Raw genomic sequence first — 24,362 nt, forward strand, 5'->3', positions numbered from 1 at the left:
TGCAAGTAATAAGAGTGAAAGTAATTCATTTCGATCAGCCTCCAAACTGGTTTAAATGCACCCAGCTGTTCTGCTGCTGTCCAAGGGTAAAGATGAGGACTGAGAATGCAGTGCGTGGATGAAGCAGATCCAAGTCCTCTCCCTCCTCTGCACTGCCCCATACCATACCTCTCCACCTCAATTTTCAGGCTGGAGTTCTCGCCTGAGGAGAGGGATCTCAGCACTTGTTGGGAGGATGAGCAGGAGGAAGTATTCAAGATCAGTTTTCCCTTACAAGATTAGAGCTTCATTGGGAACCTGGGAAACAGATTTCTGCACCCTCCTGAGTTCCCTAAGATGCTATCCCAGGACAATAAGATTGCAGCCTGAGTGGGAAAGGCTGACAATATCAGGTCAGCTCCCTCTCCTTACCCTCTTCTCTTATAGAAGGAAAAAGAAAGAACTTCTTCCTACACACATATTGTATTTTGTCCATAAGTCATGTTCTAGGAGATTGCTTTAGCGATAAACAGTCAATCCAAAATGGTTTCATGGTTAGTTTTGTGGAGAGAGTGGCATTTTCACGGCCTCAATGCCATAAGCACTTTTTCCTTGATGGCTGATGTAGATGGCCTGATGACACTTTATATTCTGATTTGATTATCCAGTCTATCTGAAAGTTGTTCCTTGCAATGTGCCATGCAGGTGAGTGTGCTAGCCCTGATCTGAATCCCATCAATTCAAAGGGAGCATGACTGCATTATAATTCAAGTTTGTGAGTTGTTAGCTACCCTTTCCTATCAAGACAGCTGGTATAATCATATATATATTCGAATATTATTTTTTTTAAAAAAAAAGAAATTCCAGACATTTCATTTTTCAATCCAAACTAATCCAACTCATCTCAGGTACACCCCATTATACTGTATTTGCAAAATAAAATTTTCAGATGTCAGACAATAGCAAAGGTTCATTACATAGTATGATCTCATGTTCTGAATATCTCTTGTAACTAATCAGTTGGATCTATATCTAGTCAAATAATTAATAAAAGGAGTTAATTTTTCTGGAAAGCCCAGACTGCATTCACATATCTGGTCAATAATAAGTAATTTTGTTCTCCATTAGCATAATTGTCCATAACTTTTTTCCTCGGATTGTGTTTGATCTCTGCACCAGGCTTTCACCTGTTAAATTCATGCTGCTGTCAGCATATATGATAGCATTATTACATGATCTCTACGTATCACATCATAATCCAATCATTTTGGCATCAAATAGAAAATGCTCAATTGAAGTAGAGCCAGTCTTTCACCCAGAAAACCATTGAATAATAGTCTAGTGTACAGTAGCATACAGTGCTTTACACTGGAGCAAAATAATTGTCTATTTTTTAATTTGATTTATAGCTTGCCTTTCCCCCAATAAGGGGCTCAGGGCAGCACATAAAATAGAGTAAAACAAAATACAGCTAAAATATCTTCATTATAATAATAAAAAAGGTTTTTTAAAAAAAAACCAAGTAAATAATCTATCCTGTTTAAAAAAAGCCACTTTAAAACTTTTCAAAACATTTAAAGCTTAACAGTGTGGATAAAGGTATAGCTCTTCCCATTAAAAACCCATTCTGCAACAACTAGTTAATAGCCAGAATCTTGTCTAACTAAAAGAAGTTTGCCTGCCAATGAAAATAGAGCAAAGAGGAGGGACTTCCACAGCCTGGAAACAGAAACCATGAAAGCCTTGGCATGTGTCCTGTGTCTGTGTGTCCAAATGTGTCTGTGATGGTTTAGGATCATAGAGTTGGAAGAGACCACAAAGACTATCCAGTCCAACCCCCTGCCATGTAGGAATATACAATCAAAGCACTCCTGACAGATGGCTATCCAGCCTCTGTTTAAAAACTTCCAAAGAAGGAAACTTCACTACACTTCGAGGGAGTGCATTCCACTGTCGAACAGCCCTTACTGTCAGGAAGTTCCTCCTAATGTTCAGGTGGAATCTCTTTTCCTGCAGTTTGCATCCATTGTTACACATTCTAGTCTCTGGAGCAGCAGAAAACAAGGTTGCCCCCTCCTCAATATCGCACCCCTTCAAATATTTAAGCAGGGCTATCATATCACCTCTTAATCTTCTCTTCTCCAGGCTAAACATCCTCAGCTCCCTAAGTCGTTCCTCATAGGACATGGTTTCCAGACCCTTCACCATTTTAGTCGTCCTCCTTTGGATGCGTTCCAGTTTCTCAATGTCCTTTTTGAATTGTGGTGCCCAGAACTGGTAGGACCTGGCCAAAGCAGAATAGAGTGGCACTATTACTTTCCTTGTTCTAGACACTATACTTTTATTGATGCAGCATGAAATTGCATTGGCAATTGGTGTAACCAACAGAAAGAGTTCCTTCGGGATCTTGAAACTCAGTCAGGCCCATACATGAAGATAAGGTCTTTCGGATCCAGTTTGGTGTAGTGGGTTGAGCACTGAACTTTGACTCCAGGGTTTGAATCACTTCTCGGCCATGGAAACCTAATGGATAACCTTGGGCATACCACACTCTCTGAAGTCTTAGAGAAAGGCAAAGGCAAACTCCCTCTGATCAAATATTACCATGATACATGTGCTTTAGAGTTGCCATAAGTCAGAAACAACTTGGAAGTACACGAAAACAAGACCCAAGCTGTATAATAATAATTAAACAAAGGCAATGTAAGGTTGAGTCTACTTTTACTCTTGACCTGTTTTTTTTTTTTTTAAATATATCCTCCCTCCTGTTGAGAATGAACACTATTTTGGAGACGCTGAGCATCTGTGATTTGTACATATGTCAAAGTATGAGGCATTTCCTCAGGACTTCTTCAAGTTAGTCTGTGTGGTTCATGAAGAGGCATAAGTAAGGATAATGGTGCTGAGAAAAGGCAGGTACAGGTGAAATGGCCAGTGCCTCAGAAGCACAAAAGATGTTTTACTTCTAGGTGAAGTATGCAGTTAAGAAAAGCTGTTCTCCTGGGCGTTCTGTGGAAAGCCCTGTGGAATGCCTGCTCTTGCACTTACCAGCCTCAAGGAGTGAACCAACTGCTTCTCTAGAAAATGAGTTCTGAAAGCATCTCAAACCAAAATGCCACATAAGCCCTGTGAAAACAAGTGTGCTCTTTTAGTTTGCTGTATTTATTTCTACATATAATAGGAGAGAAGAGGGAAACGCCCGTCAGAGGCATTGGCCTCTGCCTCCTGCAGCTCCTGCAGCCCAATTTACCATTTCTGTCACCTTTCCGTTTCTTGCACTCCTGACCGTTCTCCGCCTTTGATTGATTGCAAATGACAAAACACACCTGCGAGAAATAAATTACATCCTTTCACTGCCATTTCCCCCATGCCAGCTTTGACGGACTATTCTGCTTGCACTAGGTGCTCATTGTGGTGAAAGCTCGGGGCTGGAGAGATCATGCTGAGGGAAGGGAAGGATTTGATAGAAATGCCTAGAATGGTATACAGCTAGATAGCTGTGGAGGCCATGTTTCTCAATGGGCCTGGCCCATAGTAAGATTAGTTTATTGGCAGGTAGCCTTTGTTAGCAGATGATGAGGAATGGCAAAGCTTTGTGCCATTAATGATACTGTAGTCTGATGCTTTTATGACATCTAAGCAAAGCAGAGTAGTTTGTGAATATATAGTTAAGAAAGCTATTGTGCATTAAACGGTGATTTTAAGAAATAGTATCAAAATTCATGTTTCCTTCCAAGGTCTTTAACAGTTCAAGAAATCCACACCATTTCCCTCTCCCTTTCAGTACCCCCTATGCTGGATGAATGGATATGTAATATACTCCAGATCCAGTGTTAACAATGTGGCTGGAAAATCAGAGAATCAAATTGTTCCAGTCCTCTTCACCATAAAGCGCACTAAGTAGCCTTGTACCAGGGATCTAGGAGTCCAAGTAGACTACAAGTTGAACATGAGTCAACAGTGTGATGCGGCAGCTAAAAAGGCCAATGCTATTTTAGGCTGCATCAATAGAAGTATAGTGTCTAGATCAAGAGAAGTAATAGTGCCACTGTATTCCGCTCTGGTCAGACCCCACCTAGAATATTGTGTCCAGTTCTGGGCACCACAATTCAGAAAGGACATTGAGAAACTGGAGCATGTCCAGAGGAGGGTGACTAAAATGGTGAAGGGTCTGGAAACCATGCCCTATGAGGAACGACTTAGGGAGCTGGGGATGTTTAGCCTGGAGAAAAGAAGGTTAAGAGGCGATATGATCGCCCTGTTTAAATATTTGAAAGGATGTCATGTTGAAGAGGGAGCAAGCTTGTTTTCTGCTGCTCCAGAAAACAGGACCCGGAACAATGGATGCAAGCTACAGGAAAAGAGATTCCACCTGAACATTAGGAGGAACTTCCTGACAGTAAGGGCTGTTCGACAGTGGAATGCACTCCCTCGGAGGGTGATAGATTCTCCTTCCTTGGAGGTCTTTAAACAGAGGTTGGATGGCCATCTGTCAGGGATGCTTTGATTTGGATTTCCTGCATGGCAGGGGGTTGGACTGGATGGCCCTAGTGGTCTCTTCCAACTCTATGATTCTATGATTCTATGATTCAGACAGAGTGCAGGTCTTCATTCCATGCAATTAAAATAACAAAAGGAGAAGAATGGGGTCATAAGAGACACACTTAAACATACTAGTATATATTTCCTCTATGGAATAAGCTGTGCTTCTCCTTGCTTGTGCACCACCAACATTTCAAATGCCTGTGAAAGCTATAGTTTTCTCTCCCCAGTGCCATTTCAGCTACGGTTGGTTGGTTGGTTGGTTGGTTGGTTGGTTGGTTGGTTGGTTGGAGCATTGTTTGTCTATCTGTATAATTTAACATGTATTTGCTGCCTTAAAAAAAACACATACTGCAAACAGTTCTCCTCACTACCACCCCAAGCTTAGTCCTGAAGAAGAGACTTTTGATGAAAAAGATGGATTTAGAATTCTATGGCCTGTTACAGACTGCCAAAATAAAGCTGCTTCGAGTCTCTTTGGAGGTATGCTATTTAAATGATGCATGGGTCCTAAGAGTCCGGAGGTCACGCCAAAGCCACACTCCATTCCTAAGCACTGGAGTGCAGCTTTGGTGCAGCTTCCGGATTCTTAGGATGCACGTATCATTTAAACAGCATACATCCAAAGAGACCCGAAGCAGCTTTATTTTGGCAGTCTGTAACAGGCTAAAGTCAGTATATTTCAAAGGAAGATACTGGCAAAACCACTTCTGTGTATTCATTGCCTAAGAAAAAGCTATGAAATCCATGGGATTGCCATGCAACAGGTGACTTAAAGGCACATTCACGCACACAAGCCACCAAAGAGCCACTGATACCTGCTCAGAACTTGAAAAGGTTACTTAGGCAGGGTACAGACCGCCAGAAAGAGGTGGCCGGGAGCTGCCTCTCCTTTCCGCATAGCCACACTGCAGTAAGCAAATTGTGCGACGCGGCTACATGAGAAAAAAAGACCGCTAAAAAGCAGCTCCTTTTTGCATCACCGCAAACAGCTGGCGGTGGCGTGAGCACGTCGCTGCTGTGTGGCTCCATCTGGAGGCCGCGCAGCAGTGATGTCATCGTTACACGCGCCATCTATTCAGCTCTGCACAGCGAGGATGCCCTCGTCACATGCGAGGGGCGAGGGCATCTAGAAGCGCCGCCCCTCGCACATGATGAGGGCGTCCTTTTCAGCCCATCTGTACCAGGCAACTCTTAAAATCCTGGGGGATTCTTGGAGATACCATCCGAACAAGTATCTTTTCCAAGCTTTGCCCATCATTAAAGAACATATAGATGAGAATGAGAATTTTGTGATCACTTCATTCTGCCCAGACATCATGTTTTCTCAGAGGAAAATGGCTGCCTTCATGCTATGAATGGAGCCAAAAGAAGATTAACTATAGAAGCAGAAGAAAGCTGGTGACTTCAGTGTCAGCGAGGCATGAATTGACGCCATGCGGTAGTCTGGTTTTAAAAGAGCTGTCCAAGATCCTGAATTTGTGTTAGCAATTAGTGTCTTAGATCGTTCCTTTGAAGTCTGTACTGAAATCCAGAGTTTAAATATCTGCCACTGAGTGAAGGGCAACACATTCTGAGTATAACTGCTTCCTGTTTGGCAGCAGCTTCTTTCTGCCAATTCCCATCTGTTGTATAAGATTAAGGCCACATTTGTGAGGAATTCCTACAACCTAAAAATAGTCTCTCTCTCTGTTCCTCTTCCCATGGGTGCTTTCAACCACTGTTATTCCCATGAGAGGTTGTGGGTGTAGAGTTTAGGCTTTCCCTAGGATTCTTCTCTGCTGAAGTGGCATAGAAAACCAATACTGTAGTCCATTGTCAAATTGCATCATGTCAACTACTCACATGCTTCCAAAATAAAGCCTCCATCCTCAGGGAGACAGAAAGAAGGATCAGATGCATGCATGAGTGAAGATTCTTGAGGCAGGATGGGCTGAAGGGTCAGAAAGGCATGAATATTACTTATTTACTAACCTTTCCCCCACCACCATCACCATTTCCACCAATGGTCTCCAAGGCAACTTCTGTTCACAACTTAAACTACTGGAGCATAAAATACAAAACAAGAAAACTAAAATCAATAGAAATAGCATCAGCATTAATAGCTTAGAGAAATACCATGAACAGTTTCCTAATTATATTCAACCATGATTTTGGGAGAACAGGACAACCTTTACCTGGCACTTAAAAAATAGTACTTGCAAATGTTGTTCTTTAATCAAGACCCCTTTCATATTACATCATTATGGTACTCTGCTTCCACATTAACTGCCATGGCAAATTCCTATGGAATCCTGGGATTTGTAATTTGGTGAGGGACTAGAGCTCTCTGGTTGAGAATTTACATTGTTGTTGTTAACGTGAGTCGATCTCAGCCCATGGTGACCCTGTTGATGTGCATACCCCTTTCTAAACCACAGTTGCCAGGACACCATGGCACAGAATCATGACAGTTAAAGTGGAATTATAACACTTTAGTTGAGCTGTCTGAATGAGCCCAGGGCACACAATAAAAATGGTGTGTCCTAAATTCTGAATTCAGGGCCCCAGCTGACTATTTTATTTCATGGGCAAGGTCATCCAGAAGCTGGCAATCCTTCAACCTGGTCATTTGGGCCTTTTTATGCCAAAACATTACTTATAATCATCATTTTAAATTGAATATGGAAGGAGACCAGAAGTCTATGAACAATGTGATCATAGATAAAACATTAAAGGGGTCTTACTTAATAGCTTGACGGCCATATTTTAATATAGTCGAAATTTTCAAGTGAGTTTCATAGGTAGCCTCAGAGATAATGCATTGCAGCAGCCTAACCTGAACTGCTCTGTATACTTGAGAGCTTTTCAAAAGCTGCCAGAGGACCCTTTTCTATTTAATATATAAGAAGGAAGAGGTACGCTGTGGGAATCTCTTCTTCTGAAATGTGAAGCAATCCTAAAATATAAGATGATCTATTGCATTCTGTGATACTAAAAATTAAATAATAAAAAACAGTCAATCTTTTGGAGTTTTCAAGGGACCTTATAAAGTGGAGGACATCTGGCAATCCTGCAAGTGGAAGAGCTTTCTTTAAAATGTACGCCTATGTTGACAGATATATGATGGATATATCTACTGGTTTGCTAAGATTTCTAGTTATGAAATGGTTCTGCTCTTAACCCAGCAGTGGTATTTGACTAGTCAAATATCTAGATAAATGCCTGGACGGGGGCAGGGGGGGAGGAGGAGGTATTTTTCACAGTCTTAAGACTATTTTGTAAAATGACAGCTGTTGTGGGGAAAAAGATGTGTAACTCCTTTCCTTTTCACTTTAGCACACTCAAGAGTATCCAGTGATGAGTCTTTCCTAGATCAGTGCTGTCACTGTTATTGATTGGCTAATTTTATATCATGACGAGAAATGATATATGTCTGGATTTTAAACAGACAGGTAAAAACAGTACTTGGCAATATTTAGATAGCAAGAAAGGAGACCAAAGACAAGAGTATGAAGTGGAGAATTATGAAGTGGAAAATGTTAGAATAGAATAGAGGGACAATGTGATGTAGTTGAGGCACATGACACCATTTCACTGGGAACGGGAATGAGACAAGGAGGAACAGGGACGCATGTGCCCGTTCCTCTTCCTCCCTGCCTTTTCCTGGCCTCGAGCTGTCTCTCTGAGACAACAGGAAGCCTGAAAATGGCACTGGTGAGAAGGAGCCAGAGGTGCACGCCTCTGGCTCCTCCGCCTAGCCGCCTCCCAGCCTTCAGCTGCCTATCCAAAAGAGCTGGAGGGTGGAAAAAGGGTGGAGGGAGGAGGAGTGGCCGTGTGCCAGCTTCTCCGCCACTTATCCCATGGGCCCTTTCAGACTCATAGCTGTCTCCGGAGAGACAGCTATGGGTCTGATATGGCAGGGGGCGGAAGAGCGGCCAGCAAACTCCAGAGCACAGCAACTAGAGGCGCCCATTTCTGGCTGCTATCATCTGAAGCCCGTTTCTGAGGGTCCCTTTGCCAGAGGGCGGCAACCAGAGGTGCCCACCTCTGGCTGCCATTCTCCGAAACCCATTCGCCAACCTCTGAGTATCCCAAAGGCTCCCACCTCTGGCTTCTACCCTCCAGACAGCTGGAGGTCAGGAAAAGGGGGGATAGGAGCCCTGCCCCCTGGAGGCAGAAACCCATCCCTCAGAAGCCAGAAGCCCCATCCCCCAGCACTGGGTAGAGCCCGGTGCCGTAAAAAAATCAGTTGGGGCATGTGGCCCCAAAAAGGTTCACCATCATTGCTTCAGGGGCTATTTTGGGAGGTAACAGGTAACATTAGCATTAGGGCACATCTAAACTCAACTCATATTAAGTCTACTCTTGTTCCTTGCTGGAAAATGTTTTGCACATTTTTTCTCCACATGCCTAAAGAAAGACATAACTGAGAGTGATGTTGAGAGCTCTGCAATTCACTGTCTCATGTGCCTGGTGCCTGGCAAGGAACATGCCTGAGCTAATTAACAGGTCTAGTCTCGTTACTTTTAGCGGATCACTGCCTCCTAAATGAATGTTCCATATTTCCAGCGAAGCAAGCCATAAGCAAAAATGAGGGCTGTCTCGCTTCACCCACCTGGTCAAGCACTCAGAAGGAGAAATCAGCCTTCTCCTAACAAGAGCATAGCACTGGATGCCCAGTTAGCTGGACCTAGACCTTTTGTGATAAGGCAATGAGACAACCTACAGAAAACACACCTGAAGGTATCCAAGTAATTGCAGCTATGCTCTCAACAAATCCATCCTGCTCAGGCAGGATTTTGGGGGAGGGGTGTCATATCATTCCATTAATGCCAACAAACTCTTCCACAATTTTCTCCCACATAATCCTGGGTACAGAATTTGGCCCTCTTCATTGCAAAGACCTTCAGCAAACGGGATGAGAAGTTTGATTATTTCTGTCATCCACATACTTGCTTCATACCCTGTAATCCAGTCTATATATCCAGGGGTAGTAAAGTACAAAAGCGTCCAAAATCCAGAAACACTGGTAGCTTTACTGGGCCAACCAAATTGCACAAAATACATGTTGCAAGCTTTCGGAGCTCCATAGGTTGGCCCAATAAAGGTAGCACTGTTTTGTGGATTTTGTACTGTTGGCCCACTATATCTATTTATAATTCCCAGGGTTTCTAGAATAAATTCAAATATGTCATGTAATTATGCTCCACAATGCAAAAAAAAAACCTAGTGTCACACCTTGCAGGAGTGTGATTGTTGACTAGTCATTCTCCAAGATCTGAGTCAGAAAGCCAGTACCAGCTGAGATACATTTCCTCATCATATCAAGGCACTTCTTTTTGTAGCTGCCTGCAGCTGATCATTCCCACTAGGGGGTTACATGAAGAGCCACCTGCTCTTTGCCACATGTTCACAAATATGAGAGATACAGAACGAGGGAGGAAGGGCGAATGGGAAAGAGGGAATCTCTCTCTGGGGTTAGAAAGTGTCTACTAGCTGTGGCAATATCCTCCTGACCTTGCTTGACTTCCTAATTAACCTTCTTAGCTGTCTGCAGCGGCATGAATTTACTCAGAGGATCAAGAAAGCCTCTCCTTTGAATATCTTTCCAAATGTTCATGGTCCCATTATTTCATTTACTAATTTATTATTACATTTTTATCCTACCTTTCCACTCAAGGTGGTAACAGACAACTGAAAACAATTTAATTAAAACTAAAAATCTTCCATTTTAATTTTGGAATTGATGTGAAATTGTTTTGAGATAGCAATGTGATTAAAAGCAATAGCATCATCAAAATAATAAATATTAACATTTTATCTTTTGCAGCCAAGATGTATTTTAGATCCAGACAGACAGAAATAGAGGAGTAAACATTTTAAATTACTAAATAAAATGCATGGGTCTTGGCTGAGAGCAGATAAAAGTTCATGATTTTCACATTATCTCCTTACCCATCCTAATGCAATTGCAATTCTCTGTCTTGTGCTTTCCAGTTTAACCAAAAGGCACAGCCTGTATCCTGCTTCAAGCACTTAGTTCAGGCAAATATCCGCAACAAGAAGGTCTTCAAAGAGAAGGTGGAAGTAATGGAGGCTCGAGGAACCACTGACTACAAGGCTGGCTTTGAGTATGCCTTTGAACAGCTGCAAAATGTAAGCAATAGGCTTAAAGCCTGGAGGGAAACTGTGAAGAGAAGAAACCGGGGCCCTGTACAGACCGGTCTCAAAGGCTGGCCTGGGGGCTGAGTTGGGGTGTCTCGTCCAGTTGACGCATGCCCTGACTCTGCCCCCAGGGCGCCATGACACCACACACCACTCTACATGGCACGCTGTATCATGATGCTCCTCCAGTGCATCACCAAAGGAGTGCCATATAGCCGTGCCACCGTGACTATGGCACCCTTTCAAGGGTGCAAAAAGGACCCCCTTTTTGTGCCCTTGAAAGGCCAGATTGGGGCCGCGGCATGAGGTTGCCGCGGCCCAGATCCAGCTAAGAAAGGGGTGGTCTGTTGAGCCCCCTAGAAATCAAATAAGACACTGCAGGAGAATGTGTGGCTATGGGAATGAAAGTCAAACATGAAATGGTGCCAGAGATATATCAACCAGTCTCCAATGTTGCCGTGTTTGCATGCACACACACACACACACACACACACACACACACTCTCTCTCTCTCTACACAGAAAGAGTAGTTTGTAAGTTTGACATCAATAATTCTGAGTCCATTCTGTTTGGTGTTCTCAACAGGGTCTGGGTTCAACCCCGAGTTTCTTCCACCCTATTCTTTCATTGTTTTTTTCAAGTACTTGTCAATAATCTATTCTTTGATCCTTCAGCAACTACACAGTGAGCTATTTCACCAAGCCCAGACTATTTTTGTCAGTTTGAGAAATGTATTATCACAGCCAAAGGTTCCTTGCTTTGCTTTGTTTCCCTGTGCATACTCACTCTCTCAGCTCTTCAGCAGTGGCTCTGCTTTTCTTCTCCTTGATACTTGCTTCTGCCTTCAAAAGCAAGTAGTAATAAGGGCCTGCCCTAGATCTAGGCCCTTCCCAAAAATTGGCTCTCTTCGGTGTGAAAGTGGTACAAAGCATTCAAAATACCAAGACACATCATAAAGGAATAGTACCTTTCTGATTTTTTTGAGGATTTCACTACTCTCTCTCTCTCTCTCTCTCTCTCTCTCTTACACACACACACACACACACACACACACACACACAAAATACCTATTGTACATCAATTGTTGGGTTCTGTTTTGTTTTTGACACATGGATCACTGTAGAGTAATTTAAGTTTCCCAAGGAAACAAAAATATTTAAATATCAAAAATATAGAAGCCCAGCCTGTTAGTGTCTAACATTAACTTAGCAGAGTAGCAGAAATGTGCCTTTGCCTACCTATGGCCCAGTACATAGCACCAAGAAGCGGTGTCCAGGCGGCGATTGTAGGGTTAGGGACCTCACAGCAACCGGATGGTCCCTAACCCTACGATGTCACAGCAGCGGTGTAATGGCGGCCTCCCATCCATATGGGGGCTGCCACCATGACGTAAGCGACGTGCAGTATATAAACATTGCTGCACATCACTTACATCACAAGTGCGCCAATGGTGCACTCGGCACATATGCGCAGCATCCCAAGAAGAACCCGGATTTTCCTGGTTCTTTTTGGGGTGGAGGGACACCACGCAGCTTGGCTGCTGCAGCGTCCCTCCACAGGAAAACCGGCCACCTCCAGCTCGCCCTTTTGGAGAAGTATGTACCAGGCCTATGCTTCCCTAAAGCAAAAACATATAGCTTGTAGTTTAAATCAAAAGTTTACTAGTGTAATATATATTTACATAAAGGCTATATCCTAATCTAGCTAGTGAATAGTTCATGTAAAAAGAAGTATTTATCTCACCATCTTTCCAAAGAAAGTTGAGAGAGAAGGAAGATAGAGGACTAACAGTTCAGGAACAAATCTTTGAGAGAGAGTCTCTGTTAGTCTCAAAAGGGGAGTGACCTAAATCACATGGGTAGTTTGAATGAGGGAGTTTGCATGCAGGAAATCCCTATCTATCTAAGGAGGGAGAAAGGGAATGCAAAAATCTTCCAACAATCAGAAATAATAATATTCTGTGCAACACAATATTAAAAGCAACTGAATTCCACCCTCATCTCACCAACCAGACTCCAACCCCAAGTTTCAAGGTGTCTGATTCAGAGACTGGACAGCTCCTTTTAAAAGTTTCTTTTGAAAATCTTTTTTCAAAATGGATCGCACTATCTCCTGAAGCTAACAAAGATGGTTTCTTAGCTCTGTCACAGCAAACACTTTATATTATATGTTGATTACATGTATGGCTTGCTTTTAAATTACTCTAGTTGTCTTGTAAGGTTCTACCCAAAACTGCTTTAGCCTTACAATAATCCTGTGATGAAGGTTAGCCTGAGAAATCATAATTGGTACAAGGGAACCCAGTGAGGGTCACATTAGACATTAAGGCTGATTGTGGCCTTCCTGTAATTAACACATTCTTACTCCCACCATGAGATTTTCTCAGAGGCAATCTATTTTGACAATCAGATTAGCCAATTAAACCCATGTTTATTCTTCAATCACCAATCACAAAAAAATCACATTAAATGCAAGATGTGTTGATTAGGAAAAGCACATGTGATGATAGAGGACTTTCACCACTTGTAAGAACACCTCTTCTAAATATAGAGAAAACCATGGCATCTAATTTGATCCTAAAATTCTGGAATTTGAATCTGAGTCCCCTTGCCATAGTCTAACCATGACAATATATTTGTTTTGCCTTCTGGAAAAAAATGCTGGAAACAGATGATATTCTTCCATCACTATTACTCTATCTCTTAAAATATCTATTGTTGTGTTTGCCATCAAGTTGACTCTGACCAATGACTGAGAGACCTCAGAATCCCCAGTCATTAACTGCCCTGTTCATTTCTTGCAAACTCAATCTACGTATAGTTTTGTTATAGATCTCTTCCTACTGCCTACTGTTTTGCTGAGTATTATCATATTTTTGAATAAGTTGTGTCATCTCTTGAGATCCCCACCCCACCCCCACCAAGGTTAGTTATCTTCACTTCCAGAAAATATTGCATTATCTTTTCAGCACTTGTCCCAATGACACAAGTGTGGTACATGGGGCTGGGGACTATCAATTTTATTCTTCCTAACAATGTGTGGGCCTTGAGTACAGGCAGGACATGGGTGCACCATGTGTCTCCCTAGATAAATAGAAAGCTTCAGTAGCTGATACTTAAGTTTCAGTGAGAGCAGCTGCCTCTTCTGTTTCATTACAAAGTTAGCAGGGCCCATCTGAAAGGGCTTGGATCAGACAGGCTACAGTGACGTTGGGCAAAATAAAGATGAATAGCCCTATTAATCTCTGAGCGGTAATAGCCACAACATAATTTCCGTCCCGACAGCCCCTCCTTCTCCCTGTTCATCTGCACCACCTTCACCCCTGGAGAAGCAGCTAAAGAAAACAGATTCTTCACTGCCACTTTCTTGGACTGAGGATTGGGGAGGGGAATGGAGGATGGGCAACTAACTCTAGGACTTAATAATTTCTGTGTATACTTTTACATAACATACACATAAACAATATGTGTGTAGAAAGGTGTGCCTATCCCCTGCCGTTATTACTTATAAGTAAAGAAGTACACTCTAGCCCATACACAGACATGCATGCATTTCTACAACTGCTTCTTTTCAGATTTGCAACCTAATATCCTCTTCAGTATCCATGACATACCCAGAGGTTTGAAGGCTGCTTCACCCTGAGAAGTGTACTTACAGAAGGATGTATATAATACATTCTCTGTCAGTGTGTGATGATTGCATATGAGAGATTCAGAGTAATTAAAAGTAATACATCCTCTGTCAGTGTGTGATGATTGCATATGCTCCCCTCCATAACTATATGGCATCAACTAATATGGTTATGCCAGTCTCCCCACCCTTGTGTGTTTTTTTCTTGCTTCAAACAGGAAAAGGTAATACTAAAGAGTAGTCTCAAATAAATAATTCAGGTCCAGAAAAAGGAGTTGCATTTGTATATACATCTATACCTGAACATACTCGTTCTCTCTCTTACACACACACACACACACACACACACACACACACACACACAGGCAGAGCAAGAGCTCTTCCAAATATCCCATAACACAGTCCAGCCATATACACCATCCAGCCAGATAACTCCTCTAAACAATGTGATCACAATTCTGATCTTGCCTAGCCATGCATAGTTTTAACCAAGGGATAATAAATATATGAAAGGCAGTGTGGTGTAGTGATATGAGTGTTGAATTAGTTCTCCAGGAAACCATGTTTCAAATCTTCACTCAGCCATGAAATCCCACTAGGTGCCATGGACAAGTCACACTCTCTCAGTCTTAGAAGAAGGCAACGATAAACATCTTCCAAATAAATCTTGCCAAGAAAGCTCTCTGAGGGCGTAGGAGTTGACCTGAATGCACATGAACAACAGCAGCAAGCGTATGCATGAACTTTGTGTTCTGTCCTCTGAACCCTGCTTCTTTTTTTTTGTTTTGTTTTTTTTTGTTTTTTTTTTTTTTGCAGTCCAACATTACCAGAGCCAATTGTAACAAGATGATCATGATGTTCACTGATGGAGGAGAAGATCGAGTACAGGATGTGTTTGAGAAGTATAACTGGCCCAACAAGACTGTGAGTGTTCAGCTTGCATCCTAAAAATATGGCTGTAGCTCTGTAGTTGCTGTTACTGTAGGACTGCCAGCTCACTGGCCCACTCTCACCCTGATGGAATTTAGATATTCATACAAATCTTTGTTCATTTTTTATATCCAGGTGGCAGCTATGAAAAAGCCAAAATTTTGTGTTGGGTGTCATTAGAAAAGTAATTGGAAATAAAGCTGCAAATTTCATACTGGTCTTATACAAAAGCATAATCACATTTGGATTGCTATGTACAGTTCTGGTTACCACACCCCAAAAAAGCTACTATCAAGCTGGAAAATATGTAGAGAAGTTCCATTGAAATGACTAAAGGTCTGAGTAATTCTCTTGCAAGAATAATTTAACAGTGTTTGGTGGGGGGTTATTTAGTTTAGAAAAGGAGTGAGTAAGGGTGGGAAGGACATAATAGAGGTGTATACATTTTGCATGTTGTGGAGAAAGTAGTATAGTTCTCGAACCCCAGAATCTTCCACTGAGGCTGAATGGTGAGAGATTCAGAGTAATTAAAAGTAAAGATTTCTTCACACAGTTCTGCACTTAAACTGTAGGATTTGCTACCACACGATGTAATGTTGGCTGCCAACTTAGGCAGTTTTTAAAATGAGATTGGACACATTCATGGAGGATAAGACTGTCAGTGGTTGCTACCCATAATGGCTATATATTCCCCCCTATATCAAAAGACAGTATGACTCTCAGCGCTTGTCTACACTAAGGATATTCACAGGACGTTGGTCCTGTTGTGATCTGTCCAGATGACATAGGGCCACATCCACAGCACAATTGCTGTTTTAAGCCATTGATTCAGTTTAAGAGAACCTATGGTTTGCTCCAGAGTTTCCAGGAACCTTTGGTGTGCCTCCACTACGCTTGGCTATCTGAGCAGCTGGATTGGGTCTAATTTGGCCAAATCCTGTGATTCAGACAGAAATGTGGTGTCACCTCCCTTATCCTGGGCTGAACAACACAGGAAAAGAGATAGATCTTCAAAGTTGCTGCCACCACTGCCTCACCAGCCAAGCTGTTCCCTGCAAGAGCCTGGCTGTCACTTCTGCTGAGGTCAGAACATGACACTGATGTGATCAATAAGGAAGGAAGTAGAGTGTCCCCCTCCTGGTTGATCACATGGCAGGGCACCCGGTTCTTATCACAGCAGAAGCTATGGCCAGACTATCGCAAGAAACTGCTTGGTTAGTGCGTCAGTGGTGGCAGTAGCAGCACCAAGGGTAACAGACGAGCAGGGCCAATATGGTATCAACCTGGCTTGCCCATGTGCACAACAATGCACAGCCCATTGTATGTGGTCACCATCCAGGGCCAGTCTGGAACATAATGCTCCAGATAGGCCACAGATTAAGTGGCCAGTTTAGACACATCCTCAGTGTCTGTGGTTGGAGCACATGGGCAGGGGACAAAGTGCTTTGCACTCACGTCCTGCCTGTGGGTTTCCTGTAGGCAGCTGGCTGGCTGGCCACATGTGAACAGAATGCTGGATTAAATGGGCCTTTGGTTTGAACCACCAGGTCTTTTTAAAATGCTTTTATGAGCCTCTGAATATGATATGGCATGAATAATTTAAACAACAAAAACTAGTTAAAACTAGAACAGATGTGGAGCTGTGCAAAAATAAATGCAAAAATAGCATTCTTTCTTAGTTAAAAATGTAAAGCATTTCTATGCCATGATGAATGACCCAGCTTTTAGCTAGAGATGGAAAATGGTATTGATTCAGGTCACTGTAACTTGTTTGTTATGAAGAAAATTACCACACCATTACAGATAAGTGTTTTTGCCCTTCTGTGAGTGAGAGAACCAAACAGACCTCTCACCCACAGCATCTGATAAACTAGATTCCAAAATGGCCTCTTGTTGCTGCTACAAGGCAGGAGGTGGGAACCATGCTTTTGTATAAGTTTAGCAAGTGATATCACTATGAGTCACAGTTCTATTTTTAGCCAACACAAAGTCATTTAGTTACATTCTGGATTTGACAAAGATAATTGAACTGATCAATTCCATTCTATCTGGAAGCTAGGAAAGGGAATTGTGACATCCACACATTTCCTGCTGTCTGCCAGGAGTAGAATAGCTGATTACTCACGAAAAGCTCCTTATATTACACATCAGAATTTATGTCATGATCTGTAAATCCACTCTTTGGCTCTGAGAGGCTTATAATGCAAAATGGCTAAGTGGTGGACAAGTTAAAGAAATTGTTTTTGTGTGTCTTCAAGCCAACTCCAACTTATGTGCCTCAAACTGACGGTGACCCTGTTCTAGGGTTTTCCTAGCAAGATTTATTTGGAAGAGGTTTGCCATGACCTTCTGCAGAAGCTAGGTGAGCATGACTTGCCCATGGTCATCAGTGGGTTTCCAGAGCTAAATTGAGATTCAAACCCAGATCTAGCCCAGCACTCAAACCACTACACCACACTGTCTCTGTCTCCAAGATAAATACCAACTTTAGTATACATACTAATACCTATAAATAACAGAGTTAGTGAGTATATGGTGTGGAGCCATGCCCGAAGGACCAGTAAAGTCATTAAATACCTCTTATTGTACACATGGGTGAAATGTAAGGAGGTTTTTCATCCCGAATCTGTATCTGAACCCATGGGAGAGTGGGGATAGCAGAACCTTGCCCAGATATTTTACATGTGGAACATTATAAATGAGTCAAGAAACATGACCAAATGTGACCAGCTGTGTGACCTGAATCAGCGCAGTCACAGGCATAGTGGGATGTGGCTAACTCATGCTTTATTGCTAGATTCCGCCTCATTTGATGTGAGCTATTTAGACAGTTGATCTTCCTGCCTGCCTGCTCCCGCACTGAGCCACTGCCCCTTTAATGGGGCATCTCACATTCCAGCACTGGCTTTATTACCTGCACTGACCTTGAAGTGTCAGAAAAGAAGGTGGACAAGAACTTCCTTTGAAACTTTGCACAATCTGTTGCTACAGGAAAAGGGTTACCTTTCTCAACACTACTGGGTTTGGGAGAGATTCCGTCAGAATTAAGAGCATGTAGAAATGTCAGTCTGTTGGGTGAAAGTACTTAAACAGCTCGAGATCAATATAGGCTCCCTTTCTGCTACCCTCCACACTTATCTCCTCTCTCCTTCTGTATGTTCAAGTGTGGAAAGAGATGGGTGTGAACCCCTGACATCTTCTGCAAAGCCTTCTCTTATTAAACCAGATCAGAGACCTCAAGAGTGAGAAGCAGGATACTGCACTAAAGCATTTTCTTTCACTTCCATATGTAACTAGAATAGTAAAAGGCAGTAAAGTGCTATACCAGAGGAAATAAATGGCACTTTCTGGCTTATGAATGTCTACTCTGCTGTTGTTAGCATTTAATATGAATCTTTCTGCTACTATAAAGAGCACAGTTCCCCCAAAGCATCTTCAGACTGAGTCCCCAGGCACTGACAAATCAACTTTCCATGTTTGTATCATTTTTCCAAACTCAAAGCACCTGAGCACAGCTGAAGTGTTATGGCTGGAAGTAAGAGGTTGTTTCCTAATAGGATCAACCCCTATTAAGAAGTGTGGGAGCTCAGTATGCCAGCCACCGATGCCAGAAAAATGCCAGGAATAAACTCTTCTAGAACATGGACACATAGCCCAAAAAACCCACAAAAAATATGGATGCTGGCCATGAAAGCCTTCTACTTCACATTCCCCAAAATATATAAATTCCAATAATTTTGCTATTTTATATAACAGGTACCATTTTACTGTGTCATTGTATATAATGAGACTTGAGCATCACAGATTTTGTTATCCACGAGGGATCCTGGAACCATACCCCAGCAGATACCAAGGGCCCACTGTTTTCTAAGATACACAGAATGTGTATGGATCTCCAAAATAAAACTGAAAAAATACAGGAACAAATTCTGAGACTTTCCAGTCTTTTTAATCAGTTTGGATGCACCCTCAGCTTACCTGAACAAACCCTTCCTACAATGGCCATGATTTCTACTTTTCATTTGGGTTTGGGGATAGTTCAGTCTGCAGAGCCCAAAATATGTTGCTCAAAAAGCTTTCCCTATTCTAGCACCCTCTCTAGCTATGCAACTACAGCTCCCAATAATAACTGCAGACTGGAGGTGCTGTGTGCAGTAATCCAACACATCTGAAGGATGCTACATTGGGGGGAATTAACTTAGATTCACATTATACAAATTCATGGCCTAACACTTCCATGCTGTGGCACCTCTGTTGTGTAATGCCCTACCCTGGAGGTCCTGTTGGCACCAGTGCTGTTTTCATCCCAGAACCAAGTTACAACATGGCTTGTTAGTAAAGCCTTTGTGGTCTGAAGTCTAAATCTAGACATGTACACTGTTTTAAAGTGTTTTAATGCCTTGTAAATTGTTTACTGTGCTTTTAGATTTTTTTCTGAATTAAACTTTCTGAATTAAATGGTTTTTAAATTGTTGAAACAGGTTTTCTTGTACGGTCTTATGATCTTCTAGGGCATAATATAAACATTTTAATTACTATATAATAAATTAAAATCCCCTGCAACTGTAACTCTTAATAAGTCAGGGAAAGAGAGAAGATTAGAGACTTTCCTCTCCCTTTGCACCTCCCCATGAAAAAGGGAAGGGGAGAAAGGAAATGAGTTGAGTATCTTCCCTCTGCCATACCTTTCCAATGGTTTGGAAGGAAAACAGATCCTTAAGAGTAGAGAAGGGTCTTGGGAGGGTGTATCTGTCTTTTCTTCTCTCAGGCTCCACCCTATTGTTACGCCCAAGTTCTCATATGAGCACCCACGATTTTTGAAATGCCAAATTGTTAAACATAGATTCAAACCATTTTGATTCAGAAGTGCTGTTTGGCCATTGTTGTTGCTGTTATTACCAATTTTCCAAATTTATTTTGCATGAACACTGGAGTTTCGTTTTTGTGAAACTGGGTATGGCAAACAAGCAAATTAGCTCTTTCTTTGACATCAAGCTGTGCAGAAGTGTTTTTGCATAACAACACAACATAACAATGACCAGCCTAATTGAGTCACTGGATGAGAGTTCAATAGAAGTATTCACTTGATCAGCTGCTCCATTTTAGGGCCAGTCCACATGACCATTGGGTGTTGAGCCAGCTGCTTGAAAACACAGGGCTGGTTGCCATCATGCATCAGGTTCTGCTTCTGCCATAGCACAACAGAAAGAAAAGGAAGCAGCACCGCAGTCAGTGCGTAACAGAGTGGGAGACAATATGCAGAGAATCAGCTGGTAGCTCTCATGTTAGTGGGACAGAGAATCTGCTCCAGGCTTTAGTCAAAAGGAACTGTCCAGGATTCTGGATTTAAACTGGGGGTAATGTTCAGCATCTGGGATGGCTCCTTTACAGCTCAGATTAAACCCCATAGTGGATTCACCATGCTGTCCTCAGAGCCACCAACTGCCACTAATTAGGCACCTGAATGCTCATGATTTTATTTTCTGTCACTATCATACCTCTCATAGTTGTGGGTACCAAGCACTGATAAGTATCTCACATTATGTGATTAATGGTCATATACATTAAGTACTTAGTAAGTATATCCAGGCTTACTTGAAGAACCTCAACCTGATAAGAGCTTCAGGTATCATCTGTATGGGAATTTTTTCAGGTTTCTTCTATGTGAGCCTTCATTTCAAATGAAGCCATTTTAATATGGGATGGGGATGTAAGTGACCCTGCTGTTGAGGTTGTATTAAGTTTATTTTAGTTTATTAAGAAGAAACCCTCTGTGTTCTTTTTCACAGGTACGCGTGTTCACCTTTTCTGTCGGGCAGCATAACTATGATGTCACTCCCCTGCAGTGGATGGCTTGCGCTAACAAAGGTAGGGAGAGTGGCTCAGGGGCAGAACTATCACCAGCCAGCCTACCAAGTAAAACAGGAAGGCTAGGAAGAAAGGGGCATGTTGCTTACTGGCAGAAGAAGGGGCAGGAAGGTTACCTTCCAGAGAGCCAGGTACTTCACTCACTCCTCTGAGCCAGGTAGCTGCAGCTATGAATAATAATAATAATAATAATAATAATAATAATAATAATAATAATAATTATTTTCATATACCGCTTTTCCAGTAGATCATGATGGTTTACAAAAATGCATAAACAATTACATAAACAATTATATATCAAATACACAATAAAAATTCATCCCCTTACCTTAACTAAATACAGGTAAAATTAATTACATTAAAATATATTAAAACATACCCTCCCCTACCAACCAAACAGACTGTTCCTTGCCCTTGCTCCCCCCGAAGCAGCTCCCCAAAGGGGCAACCCCCCCTTGGTGTCATCCTCCTTTGGTGGTGGGCCCGCCAATGTTGGCCCCGCCGCAGCAGGCACCCAACCTTTATCACCTTCGCAAGGGTAACAGGTGTTCCTGGCTGGGTACCTGGGGCCTGGTCCTGGCAGGAAGTAGTCTGAGGTCAGCAGTCCACCAGCTGAGATGAAGCATGCAGGTAGCAAGCAGCAAGTCCACACAGCAGCAGGAGGTACTACACATCTCTTTCCTGGGGTGGTGGGGTGGCCTGTTGTTCTCTCCTCTTCCCCCACTTTGTGCTGGCTCTCCCAGCACATACCTGCATGAAGACAGTGAATACAAAACAACTCTTCTTCTTCTGGAACTGAGAATCCAAAAGGGAAGAAGTCTTAGGTCAGGCCTCCCATTGATCAGTGGAAATAACATGTTTTACGTATGGTAAGTCCTGTCTCCAATTCCTGGCATCTTCAAGCAGAACTGAGCAATTCTCTTGTATGAAATTCTGGGGATCTTAGACTGAGCAGACTGAGTACTGATTCTCTAGTAGGGAAGTCCAGCTGTTATTGGACAGCAGCTTTTCAAAATCCTGGCTTTGGGGCTTTGGGGAGTTGAAATTCAGTAACATAAGGAGCCTCCCTGATTGCAGACCACTATAGAAGATGATTCTGAGCTAGATGGACAGAAGGCCTGGAAACCAAGCCTTATAAGGAATTACTTGGGGAATTGGGTATGTTTCACTAGGAAAAGATAAGACTGAGAGGTGACAAAACAGCCATCTTTAAATATCTAAATGAATGCAATGTAAAAGATGGCATTAAATTCTTTTCTGCTATTCCAGAGCTTACAACACAAACACAAATATTACAGTAAAAAAGATTCTACTTAAACTTGAGGGAAAACCTCTTGACTGTAAGAACTATGGAACAGACTTCCTTCAGAAGGGCATGGACTCTCCTTCTTTGGAAGTCTTTAAACAGTGGCTTGATGGACATCTTTCAGGAGTGATTTTATTGTGCATTCCTACATGGCAGGGGTTTTACTAGATGGCCCTTGCAGTCCCTTCCAACTCTAAAATTCTATTACTTTGCAGGAAGCCACCTGTATCTTGTTTTCAACCTAATTTCTGCAACAGTAAGAACTAAAATTTTATCTGTCTTTCTTTAAAAAAATTACAGAGCTTGACTTTTTAAATATAACTTACATTGCTTCAGGAACAGAAGACATATTAAACATGTGGTTGCATTTAACATCTCTGATTTTTAAAAAGCAGTCTGGAGGAGAGAAAGGAGGTAAAGGAGTGGACTCAAGATTGGACCCACAGAGGGAGAAGAAGATGATTTAGCCTCTTATCCCCATGTAATCATTTTGGCATAGATACCTCCACAAATCCTATTCTGGGAGGAAAACACAACTTTGATGGATTTAGTTCAACCTTCACAGTGCTTGGGAAATTAACTTTTTTGTACTAGCAGTCCTGGATTCTCTCGTCTAGGATGGCCACTGTCTGGGAAATTCTAGGATTTCTACTTCCAAACAGTAATTTCTCTGGGATCAGAGATTCAAAGGCTACAAGCAGACATTAGTTTACATGTATACAAAAATAGGGCATGTAAGAAGCTTTGATATGTGTGAAAATGCACTCAGTCCAGCATCATGTCTAATAGGCTTTTGTGCACCAACCTTGTCATATGCATCATTTGCTAGCCAGCAATCTGTTGCTCATGAGCAATCTGTAGGAAAGCCATGCTTGCAGTTCATGCAGAGGAATTGGTGCATGTTGAAAGGACTCTTAAAACTAGTGCCTTACAAGTATGTACACAGATAACTGCTTTTAGCATTTCCTATTGGTTCTATCTCTCACAGATTCCAAAAACTTTTCCTGAATTTGTTTTCTCTGATGCATCTATCTTCACCTGTAGTTATGGATGACTGATTGCATCAAAATGTGCATAGCAATACCTCCACTACAATACCTGCAACAAGAACAGACAGCATCAACATTCAAATGTGTGCCTCAAGAGTGGACAACTTTCAGGGCTTAGGGGGCTACCTTTGCCCCAGGGAGACCTTAGAGGGTTAGACCAACCACCACATATACCCTTGCCCCCCCCCCAAAAAAAAGTTTAATTTTTTTAAATATATATATATACATGGAACTGTCCTGGAAGTTGACCTCTGGGTCATTTCCTGGTAGAAAGAGATCTTTTCAGAGCCTAAAAATGCCACAAGGGGGGGAAACATAGCAAAACTGACACATGTCCTCTAAAAAAACATCTAGAGACAAATATTTTTTTAAAGGGCCCTGGGAACCATAAAAATGGCCCTGAGATGTTCATGCAGGTTGCAGGCTACACTTTCTCTACATCTAAACTAAGTGGACATCCAGTTTGCACCTTCTCTCCTAACCACAGAAATTATACACATGCAGAACTCTGTTTCACATCTCCCAATCGGAATTGGGGCTACTATGTTTGCAGCCTTTGCCTTAATACTTACTTCAATATTTAGCAAATCATTTTGCATTAAAAAAAAAAAAGGCAAGTAGAAACTGAGGGTGCATCTGCACTGCAGAGATAACTCAGTCTGACACCACTGTAACTGTCATGGCTCCATCCTATGGAATCTGGGGTTTGTTATTGTATGTGGGATCTGACAGTGCTCTACAGAGAAGGCTAAATGTCTCACAAAACTACAAATCCCAGAATTCCATAGTACTGAAGCCTGGCAGTTAATGTGGTGCCAAACTGCATTATTTCTTCACTGCAGATGGAGCCCAAGAGAAGTAACCATATCAACAAGTGTTCTCTCATGTTGCAATGATTGATTGAATCCTGG

The 24,362-nt window shown here is 42.1% G+C and overlaps 1 protein-coding gene across 3 annotated transcripts in view; it reads left to right on the plus strand.

Annotated features, from left to right (window-relative positions):
- Positions 1–24,362, plus strand: part of CACNA2D2 (calcium voltage-gated channel auxiliary subunit alpha2delta 2) — an 815,448-nt gene that overhangs the window by 671,904 nt on the left and 119,182 nt on the right. For all 3 annotated transcript variants that reach the window (XM_042451084.1, XM_042451085.1, XM_042451086.1), the window contains 3 exons: positions 10,501–10,659; positions 15,115–15,222; positions 21,018–21,096. In XM_042451084.1, the coding sequence (XP_042307018.1) occupies positions 10,501–10,659; positions 15,115–15,222; positions 21,018–21,096 (346 nt within the window). The remainder of the gene's footprint in view (positions 1–10,500; positions 10,660–15,114; positions 15,223–21,017; positions 21,097–24,362) is intronic.

Source organism: Sceloporus undulatus, chromosome 2, assembly GCF_019175285.1.
Source record: "Sceloporus undulatus isolate JIND9_A2432 ecotype Alabama chromosome 2, SceUnd_v1.1, whole genome shotgun sequence".
NCBI lineage: Eukaryota > Metazoa > Chordata > Lepidosauria > Squamata > Phrynosomatidae > Sceloporus > Sceloporus undulatus.